This window comes from Solenopsis invicta, chromosome 7, assembly GCF_016802725.1.
Source record: "Solenopsis invicta isolate M01_SB chromosome 7, UNIL_Sinv_3.0, whole genome shotgun sequence".
Taxonomy (NCBI): Eukaryota; Metazoa; Arthropoda; class Insecta; order Hymenoptera; family Formicidae; genus Solenopsis; species Solenopsis invicta.
The window spans coordinates 17,333,611-17,353,437 of record NC_052670.1 but is presented as its reverse complement, the minus strand read 5'-3'; the positions used below and the strand labels follow the sequence as shown (position 1 = coordinate 17,353,437).

The 19,827-nt window shown below is 39.5% G+C and overlaps 1 protein-coding gene across 1 annotated transcript; it reads right to left on the bottom strand.

Moving 5' to 3' along the window:
* Nucleotides 1–1,525: 1,525 nt before the first annotated feature.
* Nucleotides 1,526–6,762, bottom strand: LOC120358291. The gene is made up of 4 exons (XM_039452034.1): nucleotides 6,623–6,762; nucleotides 6,327–6,523; nucleotides 5,443–6,180; nucleotides 1,526–1,683 (listed from the first exon to the last, which is right to left on the bottom strand). The coding sequence occupies exons 1-4, from the start codon at nucleotides 6,760–6,762 to the stop codon at nucleotides 1,526–1,528; spliced, it is 1,233 nt and encodes a 410-aa protein (XP_039307968.1).
* Between the last annotated feature and the right edge of the window lie 13,065 nt (nucleotides 6,763–19,827).

Genomic DNA, 19,827 nt, shown 5'->3' with positions numbered 1-19,827 from the left:
ATGGTTAATCTTGGCCTGACCTTCACCTGTTCGCTCAGCTGGAATGAGCATGTTAAGTCCGAATATCTGAACGGCATTCTTTGGCGTCTTAAATATTATAGGCACTATCTCTTGCGCCTCTTGCGCGTTTGTCTTATGTCCTCTCTGATCCTCTTCTTTTTTTACTACTGCGCTGCTGTCCTGACTGACCTTAGCCAACAGCTTTGCCTTAAACTTAGGCGATTGATGAATGCCTGCGTGCGATTCATCTTCGACCTTTGCTGAGACAACCATGTCTCCCCTTTCTATTCCCGACTTGGCTCGCTGCAGGCGGACAATAGACGATCTTATCTCCTCGGCTACTTAATCTACTCTATTATTTATAGCGACATTCCGTCTTACTTGGCTTCCAAGCTTTTTCCCTGCTCTAGACCCAGAGCTACCTTTAGAGCTTCCCCATTGGACCTTGCCATTCCCTTATGTCGCACGTTCACTTATCAACGGTCCTTTGCTGTGGCTGCGCCCACTTTCTAGAACTCACTCCCCATTTCCATTCGTAAAGCCGAGACCATCCACACTTTCAGGCGCGGTCTTCTCCTCTTCCTGCGGCAGAGGGGTGCTTTTCCGTTCTCAGTCTAGTGTGGCGCGTATATGCTTTTTCCCTTATCACTTTTACTTATCGTCTTCTCCAATTAGCGCTACTTTTTTCTATGTTTTATTTTCCGTTAGCTGTATCTTTTTTTTCTTTTTGCGTGTTATTCATTTTTATTCTTGTTTTTTTTATATTCTCTCTTACATTTTTTACCTTGCTTTAATTCTATTTACTCATGTTATGCGTTATACTTTATACTCTGTTATTCTTTATTCCTGTTTTTCCTTTTTTGTTATTTACATTATCTTCGTCTTTTTCTATGCGTTATTTTTATTTTTATTTTTACTCCGATATTACGTTACTAATTGCTTCATTTACGTTATTGTTGTATCCATTTTGATTACTTTTTATTTTCTACTCTTTTTATGCGATCTGTTTGCTCTTTATTTTACTTTTGTTTTTTGTGGCCTTTGTTCAATTTAGCTTTTATTTTGTTACTAATTTATTTTGTTTTTAGTTTGTAAGAACTTTTTTTCTTTTCGTTCTGCTGTACAGCTGTGTGTTCTTAAAGGGCTTGCCCTAGAGCTAATAAAACGCACATTCATTCTCTCTCTCTCTCTCTCTCTCTCTCTCTCTCTCTCTCTCTCTCTTTCTCTCTCTCTCTTTCTCGCGAGGTGAAGACGTGTCAAGAGTTGCTCCGTAAATGTAATGACTTTTAAATGGTTTAAAGTGAGAAGACATAAAATAAGTTGTTTGACTTATGCCGCCATAACCGGGGATTGAGCCATCTATCGGACGCGTCTCCAGTTGGCGGATAGGAGAATGTCCAAAGGGTCTCGAGGTCCCGAGGGGATAAAATCCTGTATGGGATTAGGGCATCTCTGAATAGTGGCTAGCCTCCCAGGTGTAAAATCCTGCGTAGGGCTGGGAAGGCCGCTACCGCGGACCAGCTTTCTAAGCTGTAAGCAATCGTGGCAACGGCTGCGTGGCACTAAGGGAGCAGTGTCTGGAACGATGCCTCTGGTGCACCAGGCGACATCCCAGAGTAAGTAGTCTTACCCACGCATCCGAGGCTTTGTGTGGGCGGACTATTTCCCTAGGTACTTGTGGGACTAATATGAAAACAATTAATAAACTCAAAGACGTTGTAGAGAAAAGAGAGGAAAGCTTGCAGTGCGGGACTTCCAGTGCAGAGACGGCGAAGAGGGGTGCGGACAGAGCTCATTCGGGCTCTGGAAACGCCACCGCAGCCGTCTCCGGCATACCGTAAAACGGGATGAAGCCGATCACACAGGGTGAAGCCGATCAAACGTGTGTTTTTTAATATAGCACTATCTAGCGCTTGACAGGTAAAACTTATCGCGCAGTTTAATGTTGTTCTGATTGTTGTACGTAAGACGTATTGTTGTAGAATTTTGTTCTAATCGGTAAGTTTTTTTTAAATTTATTTTTAAAAACCTGTAACATTTACCACATTTTTCAACACGTATAAACAAACTTGTACCCAGCAGCATTTGAGCAAGCTATTCGCGTGTTTGTTTTTATTCTATAAAATACATTTCTTTATCTTTAAGAAATACATTTTTTTGTAAGGTTATGTTAGAAATTTACGTAATTAAGCAGACAAATTTACATTAATGACCTTTGCAGGGGTGAAGCCAATCATGCCACGTGTTTACAAAAAGAAACTTGGTGTCGAAGGTAAACGTAATTATCGCATTGAATATCTACACAATACTATTAAACAAGTTCGGGCAGGTCGAATGACCATTCAAAAAGCGTCGGAAAATTATGAAGTGCCTTACACAACATTGAACGAAAACGTTAAAAGCAAATATTCTAAGAAATTCGGAGGGCAGCCAGTTATAAGTGATGCAGAAGAAGCAATAATTGTTGAAAGTATTTTAAAATGTGCAGAATGGGGATTTCCACTTCGACGTGTTGATATTCAAAAACTTATTCAAGGATATCTAAATCGTCTTGGAAGAAGAGAACGTCGATTTAAAAATAACTTTCCTGGAACAGAATGGTTTTTATCATTTATGAATCGTTAAAAAAATCTGACCGAACGAATTCGGTTCTTAAGTCGATTTTTAGTAACATTGTCAATCGATAGAATATATTTAAATATATTTGTAACTTTTTTATTTTTGCAATCTACTTTTTATTTATAAAGTTATAGCAATTTTTAAAACATAGTCGGGCGTCTGATTGTTTGAACGCTCCGGAATTGCCCGAAATTATCCGAACTCGAAAATGACGTCACGATGTTGTTGCCGAAAGCATAGTATGTATGCACATAGTACTCAGTACAGCTGTATGCTCAATTTTTATTTAATTTTGACTGCTGTACTGTTAACAAATAAACATGAGTTATCGATGGTGTTTTGTGCCTTTGTGCAAGAATGCTACGAAAAGTGCTCCCACCAAAGTATTTGTAACAGTACCACGCGAAGAAGCTTGTGGTTTCGATTGGCTCGACGTCCGGATGAACCAACAAAATGGAATTATTTTTGTTGTGAAGATCATTTTGTTGTAAGTATTCAATATTAAACTATTATTACCATTACTATCTGTATTTCTAAAGTTTTGAGGTTAGATTAGGTTATGAGAATAGTATCTAAGAATGACTATCATAAACACGGATATCGCTTTTAAAATTGTCTGAATTTTTAAAAAGATAATCAAATCTGGCTCTCTTGTCGAAAATTCATCCCAAGAAGAACAAGTCAAAATAACATCAAAATGATTTAATCGTAATTGATAAAAAAAAGACTTTTAATAATCATTTAAAAACGACTTTTAATATTGTCATTTTTATATCATAATGATTTTTTGTTCTACTTAGGATCAAAAAGCCGTTTTTATGACATATTGTACAAATAATTTTTTTGTTAATATTTTCAAGTTAAAAGATGACATGGAAAATTATGTTCGTTTCTCTTTAATGGGTGGACCTATAAAAATGAAACCTGGAGTTGTGCCACACATTTTTTCTTGTCAACCTGACAGAAAACGAACTGCAAATCATTCCTTTCGCCTTACTTCTGAGAAACGAAGACGTAAAGCAGAAGTAACTGATATTTTGGCTGCAGGATGCTCTTCGTCTGATGTTAGAATCAAAGAGAATGTAACACCCAATATTTCTACAGTGAGTAAATTATCGTGAAAATGTGTTTAATTAGAAAATTGTAGTATAATATAAATAACAAAATCTACACAAATGATTTTTATTTTAGGAAATAATGATTCAATCTACAGAGATCGAAAATAGAAATATAAATCACTTTCCTAGTGTTTGTTCCAATAGTGACACGACTGAGAAAAGTGTTCATCATAAAGGAGTACAAGTTAATCTACGACCACATGTCCGCAGTAAAAGTGTAATATTAAATCATGTAATATTAAAACTCCTGTGTCTGATGTATGTTGCTCACCGATAAGGCTTTCTACTTTAAATAGGAAAATTCCAACGATGAAAGTTAACACTCTAAACAATAGTAAATCGAACACTTTGTCAACTTCGATATCATCTTCCTTACTTCCGACCTCGAGCGATTACGAACTTCATTTAGAAGAAGCAAATGAGTGTGAAACAAATAATAAAAAAGAAATACAATGCCATGCACGTTCCATTACAAATTATTTTATCAGTACTAATACTAAAAGTTATCTTGGTATTTTAAATGAATGGTACTGGATCATAGATCTATTACATGCACAGACTGGAATTCAAGCAGATCATATTAAATTAACTTTAATGAAAATAAAAATGGATGACACATTTTATAGACTAGGAGAGCAATTTGGAACATCATACATTCAGGCCAGCAATATATTTAACTCTACTATTCCATGTGTAGCTCAAATGTTAAAAACTTTGATTTATTTTCCAGATCAAATGAGTGTGAAAAAACTTTTACCAATTTCATTTCGAGCTAATTATAGTAACGTGCAATCTATAATCGATTGTTTCGAGATACAAATTCAAAAACCAACGAATTCTGTAAATCAAGCTCTTACTTGGTCGGAATATAAAAAATGTAACACCCTTAAATATTTGATATCTTCGACCCAAGATGGGTTTATTAATTTTGTCTCAAATGGTTACGGAGGTAGGATAAGCGACACATTAATTACTGAAAAATCCGGACTATTAAATGTACTACCAGAAGGATGCAGTGTTATGGCTGACCGGGGATTTAAACAAATTCAGACTCTTCTCAATCAGAAAAAATGTATACTTATTCGTCCGCCTACTGTTTCTTCTAATGTAAAACCCTCTAAAGCTGAAGTTCTAGAAACTAAACGTATTGCTAGTTTACGTATACATATTGAGCGCGTAATTCGACAATTGAGAAAATACGAAATGTTAAAACCGCATGCATGTATTCATCATAGTTTACTGCCCCATATGGATTCGATAGTGACGATTGCATCGGCATTAATTAATTTGCACCAATTGACACCAATAATAAAAACTTGAGAAACAATGTGCCGCTATGAAGAACAAACAATTGAGTTCAAAAATATAATAGTTTTTAAATGTAGAAAAAAATACCAAGATAATCTTTTTTGTGTATATATTTTTTATGTCATAATATTATGTTACACGTTTTATAAATTATGTATCATTACAGGAAAAATATAGTTTTTCCAGAAAGCAACAGCGTGTTCTATTATTGATTTTGTGAAATGTTCATCATAATTTTCCCAAACAACAGTTACTTGTTTTGAATTTTCAAAGTTTGGATCAGCGATGCAAAAAAAGCCTCTTTTTTTACCAGTAGCAAACATTTGCATATTCATTTGAGCTTTATATTTTTCATTGATTTTTCCATTTGACAAAAAATTATTAAATGTTTTTAAACTTGATGGACACTTAACTTCAACAATAAAATCATCACCTATCGCATCAGGCGATGCTCCTAATATTGGAAATAAAGGTAATAAGACTAAACCGCAATCTTTGAAAGAGTTGCGAAACAGTTGCGTAATCTTACGGGCCTCAATCAATACTTCTTTCTCCAATTTTTTTCCTCGTTGCATTGCTTGTGACTCAAATATTTTTGATACTCCAATAATTTGTTGTACAAATGTTCCATTTGATGTTTTGCAGTGTGCTGCTTCATATATTCTTGATGCTGTTATTCTACCATACCGGAGTTCATGCCAAATTTGAGTATCACTTTGGTATCTGGTTAATTCTTCTGCCATACGACATAAATCCTCTGACATTTCTTTTCTAGCACAGTCTAAAAATTTGTCTATAGAGAAACATCCGTTTTCACAAAAATTTAATAATAATTGATGTATTGACAGAGATATCAATTTTCGGCTTTCTAATACAAAATTGTGCCTGGAGAGTTGACTGTCTAATTGCTTCTCTTTTGCTTTATGAATTACAGCTTTTAAAAATGATGAATTGTCTAATCGCTGTGTATCGACAACGTCAGTTTTTCCAAATTCTTTCAACTCAATGTACTTTTTTGATGTGCCAATGGAAGCTAAAGAAGAGCGACGCCAATAACATTCTATTTCTGTAATGGAAGGATTTTCCGACTTCCTATGAATCCACATTAAAAAGGCGATTGCATGTTTGCAGCCTCCTATTAAATAAATAATTTGTTTTTCAAAAAATCGAAATAACTGTGTGTGTACATGTATATACTCAAAAAATGTTATTATTAAAAGAAATATTCGTTTTAATATTCATACAGTAGTAATTAAATTTTGTTTCAATTTGTACATGTACCGCTTGATGCTGCACAGTCGTGACACTGGACATCAATTACTTTTTCTTCTTTTTCATTAACGGTCAATGTTACTGAGTATCCTTTGTTACGATGCTCAGGACATATCTTGCATTGAACAATACATGTCCCCAAAGATTCGTCTCTTTTAAGACATACATATCCTATTGCTTTGTCACCGTACGATTCTCGTGATGATCTAAAATTGTTCATCATTATTTAATTAATTTATCATTTTAATTGATTTGGAAAATAATGAGCAATCACATAAACATTGTTTACGAATAAATAAACTTACATTGCAGCTTTTGCATTCCTAACTTCAGCAGCGTTGAATTTGTCACTTTCTTTAACAAATTCACATACCATAAATGCGTCTATTTTAGGCAAATTTGTTGAATGAGCTTTAATAAAACCTGATTCTAAAATATTTGCCATATTTGACGCTACTTTTTGTTTATAACTTAATGACAATAACTGTGCGGAACTATCACGCAGCAGAAGGCTCAAAGCGCGCGGACAAGCAGCAACATCGTGACGTCACACCAATAGCGTTGCGTTTTCATCCATTTGAATTTCCATGGATATTTGAACTTTATTATTAAATAAATATAAACAAATTAACTAATTGTATTTTAATAAATCATTATCATAGTACTTATATTTTGATAAAACAATTAAATTTATCAATTAAAAAATTTACTTACAAACCCAATTGCAGAAAATACTAAGCGGGTCAGAGCTGCAGTGGATGCAACCACCATAAACAATTATTTTGATCATCTTGAAACGTCCCTCGAAGACATTCCACCGAGCAACATAATTAATTACAATAAAACAAACTTTACGGATGATCCTGGGTCTCAAAAAATTATTGCCAAAAGAAATGTTAAACACACTGAAAAAATATTAGATTTATCAAAAACTAGTATAAGCGTGATGATAGCCGCGGCAGCAAATGGTACAGTTTTTCCACCTTATGTTGTTTACAAGGCCAAACACATCTACCCTACCTGGACAGAAAATGACATATCAGGGGCTGGTTATAATAGAAATGCCAGTGGTTAGTTTGATTTAGAAATGTTTAAAGATTGGTTTCAAAAGATTTTGGTTCCTTATGTACGAAAATTGACCGGTCGTGTGGCAATTATCGGAGATAATCTTTCAAGTCATTTGTCCTTAAACGTTATACAATTGTGCAAAGAATACCATATTCAATATATTCTTTTGCCACCTAACTTAACCCATCTATGCCAACCTTTAGATGTCGCTTTTTTTAGGCCAATCAAGAATGCGTGGCGGAAAATTCTCTTCGAGTGGAAAAAGAAGAATAGAGGTATGATTCCGAAAAGTGATTTCCATCACTTTTGAAAAAAATCTTCGAAGAAGTTGGCACCAACCTTCGAAAGAATGTAATGGCTAGCTTTGCAGCGTGTGGCATTGTTTCTCTAAACAGGCTCAAGATTATAAATAAATTACCGAATCGAGAAGTTGTTGATCAACAAAATAATGAAGAAGCAGAGAAAATGTAGAGCAACATTTTGGTTGAACATCTTGAGCAATCTCGAGTAGGCGAAACTTCTGGTGTCAGTCGTTGTTCCCGAGGAAAACAGATTAATATTGCACCTGGGAAAGGAGTTATTGTTCGTGATCTTCTTGATTCTGAGGAAGAGGAAGATAATATTGAGTTAGAAAAAGACGCAGAAAATAACCAGTCAGAGAAAGAGACAGAGACTAACAGTTCCAGTTCCGAAGAAGAAGCAAAAATCAACAATTCGGAAAAATCTGATGTTAACAATATGGAAAATATAAAACTCAAACTCGATATTCATGACTTTGTGCTAGTAAATTTTGGAAACAACAAAAATCGCTATTTTGTTGGCCACATATAGAGGTAAAGCCGATCACTTTTCTTTTTTTTTATAGAATTGTCAAAAATAGGCCAATTGTTATCTTCTCGGAGTCATTTAAAAGACAATAAATGATAGAATGTAAATTATTCTTTACAGACTTTTTAGCTAAAATTTTGATAAATTTTTAACAAAAAAATTGAAAATTTTGATTGGCTTCACCCCGTTTTACGATACAGTCGGCGGTGGTGGCTGCGGACGGTGCTTATCTGGGCTCTGGAAGCGCCACTGCCGCTGTCTCAGCAAAAAGCTCCATGACAGCGGCGAACCCTCTTATCAAAGGAAACCGTTCTGGTGCGGAGAAAAAGAGGGCTAAGCGGGAACCAGAGATGTCTCAATGTGGGACCTCCTCGGGCACCGCCCCGGGTGCCCCTCTCCCCCTCCCCGGTACCAACACCGAGGGAGAGAGAAGGGCACACCGGCGGCAAACGCCGAAAGGGCCCCATGGACACTCCCTCATCGGAGGAAAGACCCGCCAAGAAGTATAGGGCTCAACAAGTTGGGACTTATGCGGAAGCGGCGGACCCTTTAGCAAAATTTATCATTTCAAAAGTTATCCCGAGGAGGAAATTACTGCTGAGCGGCTGGCTCTCTTGAAAACTGGCCGTCAGCAGGGCAATTAGTAGGATCCGGGAGGGTCCCATTCCATGCTTCCGTCGCACCTTCCTTAGGAAAGGAGCCGCAGTAGTCTTAGGCAGGATGAGGCGTCCCTAATCTGGCTCACTGAGCAGATAGAGAGCATCTTTCCCTGGAAAAACGCCAAGCTCAAAGTGGTGGGCCCGGAGGTACTTTAAAGGCAGCACAGGGCCGTGGTCTGAGTCTCGGGGGCTTCCGATAAACCGGCCGTGATCCTGGAGCGACTGGAGAGACAGAATCTTGGGCTTAGCACCAAGAGCTGAAAGATCTTGACTGAGAACGTAGGGGCTACCAGGGATGATAGGAACCTGGTCCTCAGGATTCCAGAATCCAACGTTCTCAAATTAAAAGCGCTGGACTTTAAACCTACCTCGATCAGGTTACCTTTAAGGTAAGCAACGCCCAAGGTGGGGATAAGGAGAGTGAGAAAGGACCCCCTATGGACGAATCGTAAAATTCAATTGTACCGGGGTGAGTTTTACTCAATTTAACTTGCACCACAGCAAAGGGGTCTCGGCGATTCTGTCAAGGAAGCAGGCTGTGGTGTACACAGCCATTTTACTGGTATAAGAGCCTTGGCTTGTCTGGTGCCGTATTAGTGGCGTAGCAGCATGCAGGAAAATATTTAAATCTCCGATGGCCGAAAAGCCCAGAACCTGCGTGGCGATGAAGGGCATTGACGCCCGACTAATTCCACATTTATGTTCCAAAGATGTGGTGGCGGTCTAGCAGAACGTCGCCGATGCCTCGGGAGGTAAGAGAAAGGTGGTAGTGTGCTCCGCGTACTTTCCTCACAATGAGGGGGGCCCGCCGCCGCCGCCGGAACCGATGACCAGACTGGTGAAGTACTGCCAGAGTGAGCAGCTTTTCCTAAGAGTGGAGTGCAATGCTAACTCGCACCACACGGTCTGGGAAAGCACGGACCAACGATAGAAGTAGGAGGCTGTTGGAATTTTTAGCGTCAACAGACCTGGAGAGTCTCAACAGAAGTAATGAGTCCACCTTTTGCACGGCGATGAGGAGAGAGGTTCTCAATCTTACTGTCTGTTTTAGGTGCATATCAAGAGACGTGGTCGGATGGAGGGTCTCGCGCAAACCTTCACTGTCGGACCATAGGCAAATCATCTTCAGGCTGGGCCAGAGGGGAAGTGACGAAGTTCAGGAATCCCAAGAGGACCGACTGGGACTTCTATCAAGATGATTTGAAATGTAATCTTGAGAGTTTCCCAAAAAGGCACGAGACCAAGAAAGAACTGGAGATCTGTGTGGATTATCTGCAGAGAGCTCTGGTGGAGAGCTACGAAAAGAACTGCCCGAAAAAGGAGGTTAAGAACTCCAAGGGCAACTACTGGTAGAGTCCCAAGCTGCAGAAGCTCAGAAGTGTGGCTCGGAGGGCCTTGAATAAGGCCAGGAACACAGGCTGCCAGTCAGACTGGGAACTTCATAGAAGAACCCAGAAAGACTATAGAGACTCTGTGAAGGCCAAAAAAAGCAGCTGGAAAGAGTTCTGCTAGTCGGTAGAGGGTATGCCCGAAACCGCAAGGCTATGCAGAATTCTAGCCTGAAACCCAGACGCCGTCTTGGACTCCATTAGTCTTCTTGATGGGACGATGGTGACCGGGGAGCGGTGTCTAGTGCACTTGCTAGAAACCAGCTTTCCGGGCTTTTGCAAGCAGCACGGAGAGCTGTTTGCCCATGATGCGGCAGGCTTGCGCAGGCGGATTGGGGATTAGCGGCCAGCATTGTCAAGCCCTCAAAAAGTGAAATGGGAGATAAATACCTTCAAACCCTTTAAGTGGGAGCGACCAAATCAGGTCTTTCCGAATCTTCTCTAAGAGGGGCTGGAGCTGGTTGTGGAATCTCTGACAAGGACATTGAGAGTATGCTTGGCTTTGGGCTACACGCCTAGTGCATAGAAACTATTAGGAGTATAAATAAGTTTCCGCCGTTTCACAAAAAATGGCGCCACTAGTATGTTATGGTTGAAATTGTCTGTTGTAAAACGTTATATCGTAAGGTTGGATATCTGGCAACAACATAACCTTAAAATATTAGCGATTTTGTATCAGCATCATATATCTTTTTTCATGCGAAAATGTCGAGTTTTGAGCCGAATAAGCGTCATTTGCGGGAGCTTTTGATTTACTTCTTTAATTTGAAGAAATCTGCAGCCGAGGCGCATTGATTGCTTGTAGAAGCATATGGTGAGGCTGCCTTAAGTGAGAGAAGTTGCCGTGAGTGGTTTCACAAGTTTAAGAACGGTGAATTTGACGTCAAAGACAAAGAACGTAGCGGAAGGCCGAAAGTGTACAAAGACGCAGAATTGGAAACATTATTAGATGAAGATTCGTGCCAAACGCAAGAAGCACTTGCACTTACATTAGCAGTGACTCAACCAGCAATTTCACATCGCTTAAAATCATTGGGAATGATTCAAAAACAAGGAAACTGGGTTCCATATGAACTGAAGCCGAGAAACGTTGAACGCCGATTTTTCACATGTGAAATGCTGCTTGCTAGGCAAACGAAAGGGTTTTTTGCATCGTATAGTCACTGGTGATGAAAAATGGATCCACTACGATAACCCAAAGAAGAATAAATCATGGGGACCACCTGGCCATGCTTCAACATCGACAGCCAAGCCAAACATTCATGGAAAAAAGCTCATGTTGTGATTTAGTGGGATCAGCTTTGTGTCGTGTATTATGAGTTGCTCAAACCGAATGAAACCATTACTGGGGCTCTCTACCGAACACAATTGATGAGATTGAGCCAAGTACTCAAGGAAAAACGTGCCCACTACTACTCCAGACGCGACAAAGTTATTCTTCTGCATAATAATGCTCGTCCACATGTTGCGGCGCCGGTCAAAACCTACCTGAAAACACTCAATTGAGAAGTTTTACCCCACCCGCCGTATTCACCAGACATTGCTCCTTCTGATTACTACCTGTTTCGATCGATGGCGCATGGCCTGTCTGAGCAACACTTCACATCATATGAAGATACAAAAAATTGGGTCCATTTGTGGATAGCTTCAAAAGATGAAGCATTCTTCCGACGCGGTATCCGTATGCTGCCAGAAAGATGGGAAAAAGTAGTGGCTAGCAATGGACAATACTTTGAATAAAACATTAGGTACCGTTCTTTCACAATAAATGCCCAAATTTGATAAAAAACAGCGGAAACTTATTTATACTCCTAAAGACTTTAGACCAATAAGTTTGACCTCATTTCTCTTGAAAACTCTGCAAAAATTAGTCGATGCGTATGTGAGGCATGTTGTTCTTCAACGGCGTCCTTTGCACCACGCGCAACACGCATACCGCAAAGGTTACTCCAGCGGGAGACGGCTCTTCATGCGACCGTGTCGTTTATTGAGGGGCAGTTGGAGATGAAGGGTTATGCGGTAGACACCTTCTTGGATATAGAGGGTGTTTTTAATAACATCCCGCACAAGGTAGTGTGTGAAGAAGCGTTGCACAGAGTTGTGCCGGAGAAACTCGTTGAGTGGATTCGGGGCAAGCTAGGGCGACAGGTCGTAGCTGCGCTGGAAACAACAAAGGTTAGTGGATGGGTGGAGAGGGGGTGCCCCCAGGGTAAGGTACTCTCTTATTGTTATGGTGCCTGATGGTGGATGGACTGCTCAAGAGGCTAAGCGAGAGGGATTTCTTTGTGTAGGGCTATGCCGACAACGTAGCTCTGCTGGTGCAAGAACTCTTTCTTGGGTCGCTCTTGGAGCTTATGCAGAGTGCATTGGGAACAGTAGAGCGATGGTGCAAAAGAACCGGTTTGTGAATCCGCTGAAAACAGAGCTCGTTGTCTTCACACGCATATACAAAGTGGGCACTATAGAAGGGCCCATTTTCGAAGGTATAAGATTAGCCCCAGCTGAGTCAGTGAAATATTTGGGAATAATCCTAGATAAGAAGCTGTCCTGGAAGAAACATCTTAACAATCGCTGTAAGAGCCTGTGCTCTTACTTCTGGACGTGCAGGAGGACTTTAGGGATGTGGGGATTGAAGCCCAAGATGGTTTACTGGATCTACTCTGCAATAATTCGACCCAGGCTTACTTGCGCAGTAGTGGTGTGATGGCTCAGGGTGCGAAAGAAAACGGCGGTGGTAGCGCTTGAACATGTCAGGGTTCTGATTTTAAAAGGGGCTCTAGGTGCAATGCGAACCACGCCAGTAGCATTTACTCGAAATGCTATGGGCATTTTGCTCGGGATTGAACCACTTCACCAGGTGGTGATAGGGGCGGCGGCAACTGCTGCACGCCGACTAGCCTGTGAATTGAAGTAGAAAGAGGGAATTACGCACACCAGGTTCCCTAGTGGCGTTATGACCGATTTTATTTTCAGAATGAAGCAGGATAGGATGCCAACAGTTCGGGCATTGGAAAGGCGCTTTAATGTGCATGTCACAGGGCTCGTGAACTGGAAAAAACCCAAGGCACTGGATCGGGCCTGGAACGGGAACATCTGGTTTACAGACGGCTCCAAAACGAGCACGAACTCCGATGCGGGCATTGTTTGTCGTCAAAGGGAGGTGACGGAAAGCCTGCCTTTGGATGGGTACGCCACAGTATTCCAAACGGAAATCGTGGCAATTCTAAGATGTGCCCAACTGGCTCTGGAAAGGAAGGAGACAGGAAAGCGCGTGAGAATATACTCGGATAGTCAAGCTGCCATCAAGGCACTTGAGGCTTCGATTTGTATCTCGCGGCTGGTCGGGGACTACAGAAATGCACTGGAAGAGCTGACGAGAGATAAAGAAGTTACCTTGATCTGGTGTCCCCGGTCACTCGGGGATCGAGGGCAATGAAAAGACCGATCGGCTCATTAGGGCCGCATCAAAAATGGAGATGTTCGGGCCGAGACCGGCGCTGGAGGTCCCCTTCTGTCTAGGCAGGAAGAGAATCCGGGCCTGATTACAAGGCGAACACCTCGAGTTTTGGAGGAATGAGTTGAAAATCAAGTATCGACAGGCTGGAGCTCTGCTGGGAGAAACAGGATGTGTAATTAAGCATAAAATTTCTGATAGAAACTAAGAGTTTGTGCCATGTAAAGGTCCATTTAAGGAATTTTTGATTGATATTGAGAAAGTCATCGACACCGACAGAAAGAGATAGGACATCATTGACAGGATCTGTAAAGTCTACAGGAGCGGTCACAACAATGAGCACTGAAAGTAAAAGGTCAGACAACAATTTAAAAATAGATTGGATTATAAGAGCTGTAAAAGAAATAAAAAATGAGGCGGTGCGTAAAAATGAAATTAAAATAATAATTAAAGAAGTAGTTCAAGAAGAATTAAGAAATACCAAGCAAGAACTTGAAAACTTAAAGAAAATGATACAGGGAATAGCATATGGATCAAAGGAAGGACCACAGAAAAGTTACAGTGAAGCGGTTAAAGAAAAAAAAGAAAGAAAGCGTTATAATTGTTAAACCAAAATTGCAACAGAAGAGTGAAGACACAAAAAAAGTAATAAAAGAGAAAATAGATATAAAAAATATGGCAATGAAACAAAATTAAAAAATGAAAGCAAAGGAGTAGTAATTATAGGTTGTGAAACTAGAGAAGAGGTGAAAAAATTGAAAAAAACAGTACTAGCTAAGCTGGAAAGAATTATAAAGTGCTGGAGTCGTCTCAATCAAAACCAAAAGTAAAAATTGTTAACATAAATTTAGAAAAGATGAACTTAGATGATAATAAACTTATAAATACGATTAAGAAGCAGAATAAAATAGATATAGTAAATGTGCGAATTGTGAAAAAAAATGGTTAAAGAAAAAAGTAACAATCAAAAAAGAGGAAATGAAAAAGGATCAATAATAATGGAAGTAGATGAAGAGACGCACGAGCAGATATTGAAAAAATCATAACTAAATGTAAGATGGAAGAAATGTCCTGTATTTAATCACGTCAGTGCCAAGAGATGTTTTAAATGCTGGGAGTACTTCCACATTGCTAAAAGTTGTACAAAAAAAAACATGCTGCCAATGTGCAGGGAATCATGGCTTGCGTGTTTACACAGCGAAAGAGAGCAAATGTGTGAATTGTATGTTCAAAAATAGAACATACAATCTAAATGACGACCGTAAAGCCATCAGTCAAGAATGTCCGACTTTAAGAGGGCGTTACAGAAAGAGAAAAGGAGAACAGGTTGAGAGGATACAAAACAGCAACTACAGAAGAAAGAAGAAATAATTATGTATACAAATGCGCAGAGCTTACCAGCGTACGAGGTGTGTTCAAAAAGTATCGCGAATTTTGTGTTTTTTCAAAAATTATTTATTTATTCATGAATATCTATTTTGTCCCCTTCAAAGTAATCCCCATGAGATATTATACACTTGTGCCAACGGTTTTTCCAATCTTCGAAGCACTTCAAAAAATCATTTTTTTTTATCTTGTTCAGCTCCTCCTTCGATGCCGTCTTTATCTCGTCAAGCGTAGCGTAACGTCGTCCTTTCATGGGCCTCTTCAGTTTAGGGAATAAGAAAAAGTCACAGGGGGCCAGATCTGGGGAATACAGTGGCTGCGGCATCATTAGTGTGTTGTTTTTGGCCAAAAAGTCGCGCACAAGCAACGATGTGTGAGCAGGGGCGTTATCGTGGTGCAAAAGCCAATTTTTGTTCTTCCACAAATCCGGGCGTTTCTGGCGGATTGCTTCGCGCAAATTGCGCATAACTTGCAGGTAATATTCCTTATTGACCGTTCTACCCTGTGGCAAGAACTCATGATGCACCACGCCCCTGCAATCGAAGAAAACTGTCAGCAAAACTTTCACATTCGACCGAACTTGGCGCGCTTTTTTCGGTCTTGGTTCGTGCGGCAGCTTCCATTGAGATGATTGAGCTTTGGTTTCCACGTCATAACCATAAACCCACGATTCGTCACCAGTTATGACCCTCTGGAGCAAATTTGGGTCGTCGCGGACAGAGTCCAACATCTCATTAGCAATGTTCATGCGATGCTATTTTTGGTCGCAATTGAGCAATTTTGGTACGAATTTCGCGGCGACCCGTCTCATGCCCAAATCATTGATAAAAATCGAATGGCACGAGCCAATCGATATGTTTAGGTCCTCAGCAACTTCTCTAACGGTGATTCGACGATTGGCCAATACCATTTTCTCCACTTCATTAATTTTTTCGTCTGTTGTTGAAGTGCTCGGGCGTCCGGCACGCTCTTCGTCGTTCACATCTTCTCGGCCTTCTGAGAACATTTTGTACCACCGATAAACGTTGCTTCGGTCCAAGGTAGCTTCTCCGTATGCCACAGTCAACATTCGGAATGCATCCGCGCACTTAATTTCGTTTTTCACACAAAATTTGATACAGGTTCTTTGATCCATTTTTTTGAATAGGTAAAAATCGAAGACGATCCAAAACACGTGCAAGCAAAGCAGCTGTCAACAATTAAGTGAACATTCAAAATGGCCGAGCTTGTCGGCATAAGTGAGAGACATGAGTACCAACATAACGCCACAAAAAGATCGAAATTCGAATATACGTAACCCGCGAAAATTCAAAATTCGCGATACTTTTTGAACACACCTCGTATATAGACGAACTTCAGCATCAAGTTATGAAGAAGATAAATCCAGTGATGATAACGATGTCGGAGACCAGGCTGATTAGTGAGATAGAAGACAGTGAAGTAAATGTGCCGTGTTACAGTGTAGTTAGATGCAATGCCGAAAATAGGAACACAGGGGGAGTTATTATGTATATAAGAGACGATATTAGATATAAAGTAGTATTAAGGGGATGCTAAAGTGACCGGCGAACTCAATCGAGGTCGGTCTAGACTCTAATGGTCCTGCGACATCTGCGGCCTTCTGTGGAACTAAATGCGACATCTGCGGATCTCTGCAGAACTAAAAATGATAAATATCGATAAAACCAACATTTTTATCGACATTTATCGACATTTATCATATAAGCGTTGTTTCTCTTCTATTTTCACATGAGCTCTATTAGACAGATACTCTATTTCTTTTTATTACATAACAAAAAGAGAAGAGAAGAAGTACAATGAAGTACAGCGTTTTATAAAAATTATATGCGTATGATAAACACTTATAGTATTGTGTCATAATTAGCTAGTTCAAACGCCTCCGATATTTGGTTATAACTATTCACAGCACGATTTACAGCTGTGGCATTTTGTTATAACAAGCCAGCTCACAAAACGCCTCTGGCAATAATCAAAAATTGTTTATAACTATCCACAGCACGATTTACAGCTGTGACATTTTGTTATAACAATCCAGCTCACAAAACGCCTCTGGCAATAATCAAAATTTGTTTATAACTATCCACAGCACGATTTACAGCTGTGGCATTTTGTTATAACAAGCCAGCTCACAAAACGCCTCTGGCAATAATCAAAAATTGTTTATAACTATCCACAGCACGATTTACAGCTGTGGCATTTTGTTATAACAAGCCAGCTCACAAAACGCCTCTGGCAATAATCAAAAATTGTTTATAACTATCCACAGCACGATTTACAGCTGTGGCATTTTGTTATAACAAGCCAGCTCACAAAACGCCTCTGGCAGTAATTACAAATGTAATTATAATTAGAACGGTTTACCGGTCTATGGAGAAAGAAACCTTTTGATATCTCATTATAGGTTTTTTACATAACGTAGTTCGTCTTCGCAGACGATACGGCGGCTTCCCGTTGTCCTCCGCTGCCGCTACCGTTGTCGTAGTCGTTCACTAGCTATTATCACCAGCACTAACGACGACGACAACGGCGACGACGACGAGGACGACGTTGCCGTTACCGTTGTCGTGGTCGATCACTATTATCACTATCAATGACGACGACGACGACGACGACGACGACGAGCGACGAGCGACGACGACGGCAACGCACGACGGCGCGACGACGACGACGACGGCGACGATGACGATGACGACGACGACGACGACGGCAACGGCGACGGCGACGGCGGTGACGATGACGATGACGACGACGACGGCGACGGCGACGGCGGCGACGCTGCCGCAACCGTTGTCGTGGTCGTTCACTATTCTCACTATCACTGACGACGACAACGACGACATCGCCGTCGCCGCTGCCGTGGTCGTCCATTATTATCACTATCACTGGCGACGTCGCCGTCGCCGCTGCCGTGGTCGTCCACTATTATCACTATCACTGACAATGACGACGGTGACGACGTCGCCATTGCCGCTGCCGCTACTGTTGTCATAGTCGTTCACTAGCTATTATCACCAGCACTAACGACGACGACGACGGCGACGAGGACGACGTTGCCGTTACCGTTGTCGTAGTCGTCCACTATTCTTATTATCACTGACGACGACGACGACGCTACCGCTACCGTTGTCGTGGTCGCCCACTATTGTGGTACGAACTGACTACTGCCTCTACATTATAACCTCAAACTATTGCGCGGGAACGATACGGTGAATGCGAGTGACCACGAGTGACAACGCGTCACGATGGAGACGTGAAAGAAACAAGAAAGACAGGAAAGAGACAGAGACAGACAGACAGAGAGAGAGAGAGGGGGGGGGAGGAGAAAGAGATGATGCGCAGGAGTACGCGCGGAGTAAATTATCTTAATCCGTACCATGCAACGATAACAACTATATTGTCTGAACGTTTATTTCACTGCGGGTTACTCACGAATACTCAGACGTACGTGTAAAAAGAACTCTACCAGCGACAAACGGCATGAAGCACACCGCAAAGATGCCAACAGATGCCATACTACTAGAGTGGCAGTACACGCTCGCGCGTTGCGGCAGTAGGATTGTAATTTTCATACAAATTGTAGTACAATTCAGACATTCTTGAGAAAATAGTAAAATACTTTTAGCACCTATAGTACCGTTACGAAAAAAGACGTGTCAAGTTGGGCATGTAGCTCTATAGTAAAATGCGTGGCTTATACGACGAAAGTTTCCAGGTTTGATCCCTTAGGACAATTTTTTTTTTGTAAATCTAGTATTGAAAAAGATAAAGAAATTAAAAAATGCTGTTCTGTTATTAATTAAATTGAAATTGAACACAAAACATATGTAAAAATTGTAACACTTATTTTGACGTTCAAACACTCATTGTTAATTTTCATGGCAAATACATTTTTCGTGTTTTTGAAAAATTTTAATTTGATTGATAATAGAAAAGAATTTTTTAATTTCCTAATATTTTTTTTTAATTACGAACTTAGTGTTAAATATTTAAAAATAGTTTAAAAAATATACGTTACATAACAATTTTAAAAAATCCTACTAACTTTTATATAATTCTACATACATTATAAATAATTGTTTTTACGGATGTATCAAAAATAATGTTTTTTACAATTATTCATATATATATAAATTAGTGAAGAATGTGACAAATGAAATCACAGATATTGTAAAAATTGTAAAAAAATTATTCTTTATACATACGTACATATAATTATTTATAATGTACGTAGAATTATATAAAAGTTAGTGGGAATTTTTAAAATTGTTACATGTATTTTTTAAACTATTTTTAATTATTTAACACTAAGTAAGTCATTATGAAAAAATATTAGAAAATTTAAAAATGCTCTTCTATTACCAATCGGATTAAAATTTAAAAAACACGAAAGATGTATTTGCCATGAAAATTTACAATGGGTGTTTGAACGTCAAAAGAAGTGTTACAATTTTTACATATGTTCTGTGTCCAATTTCCATTTAATTAATAAAAAAAAGCATTTTTTAATTTCTTTATTTTTTCAATACTAAATTGTAATATATTTCATACTGCATTATTCTTACAACGGTAATTTTGAAAGAATTAATTTTTGTAAACATGTATATGGATTATATTTATAAGTGTTTTATCCATAACGTAGCTATATTTTTTATCAATTTTTTCCTAATTTTGTAAATATATCATGATATAAAATTGATATATATTGT

Coding starts and splice junctions, on each gene's coding strand:
- LOC120358291 (XM_039452034.1), bottom strand. CDS start 6,762: ATGGCAAATATTTTAGAATCAGGTTTTATTAAAGCTCATTCAACAAAT. Junction 6,181..6,326: donor CGACTGTGCAGCATCAAGCG/GTACATGTACAA, acceptor TTTATTTAATAG/GAGGCTGCAAACATGCAATC. Junction 1,684..5,442: donor TGAAGTTAAGTGTCCATCAA/GTTTAAAAACAT, acceptor TTTTCATATTAG/TCCCACAAGTACCTAGGGAA.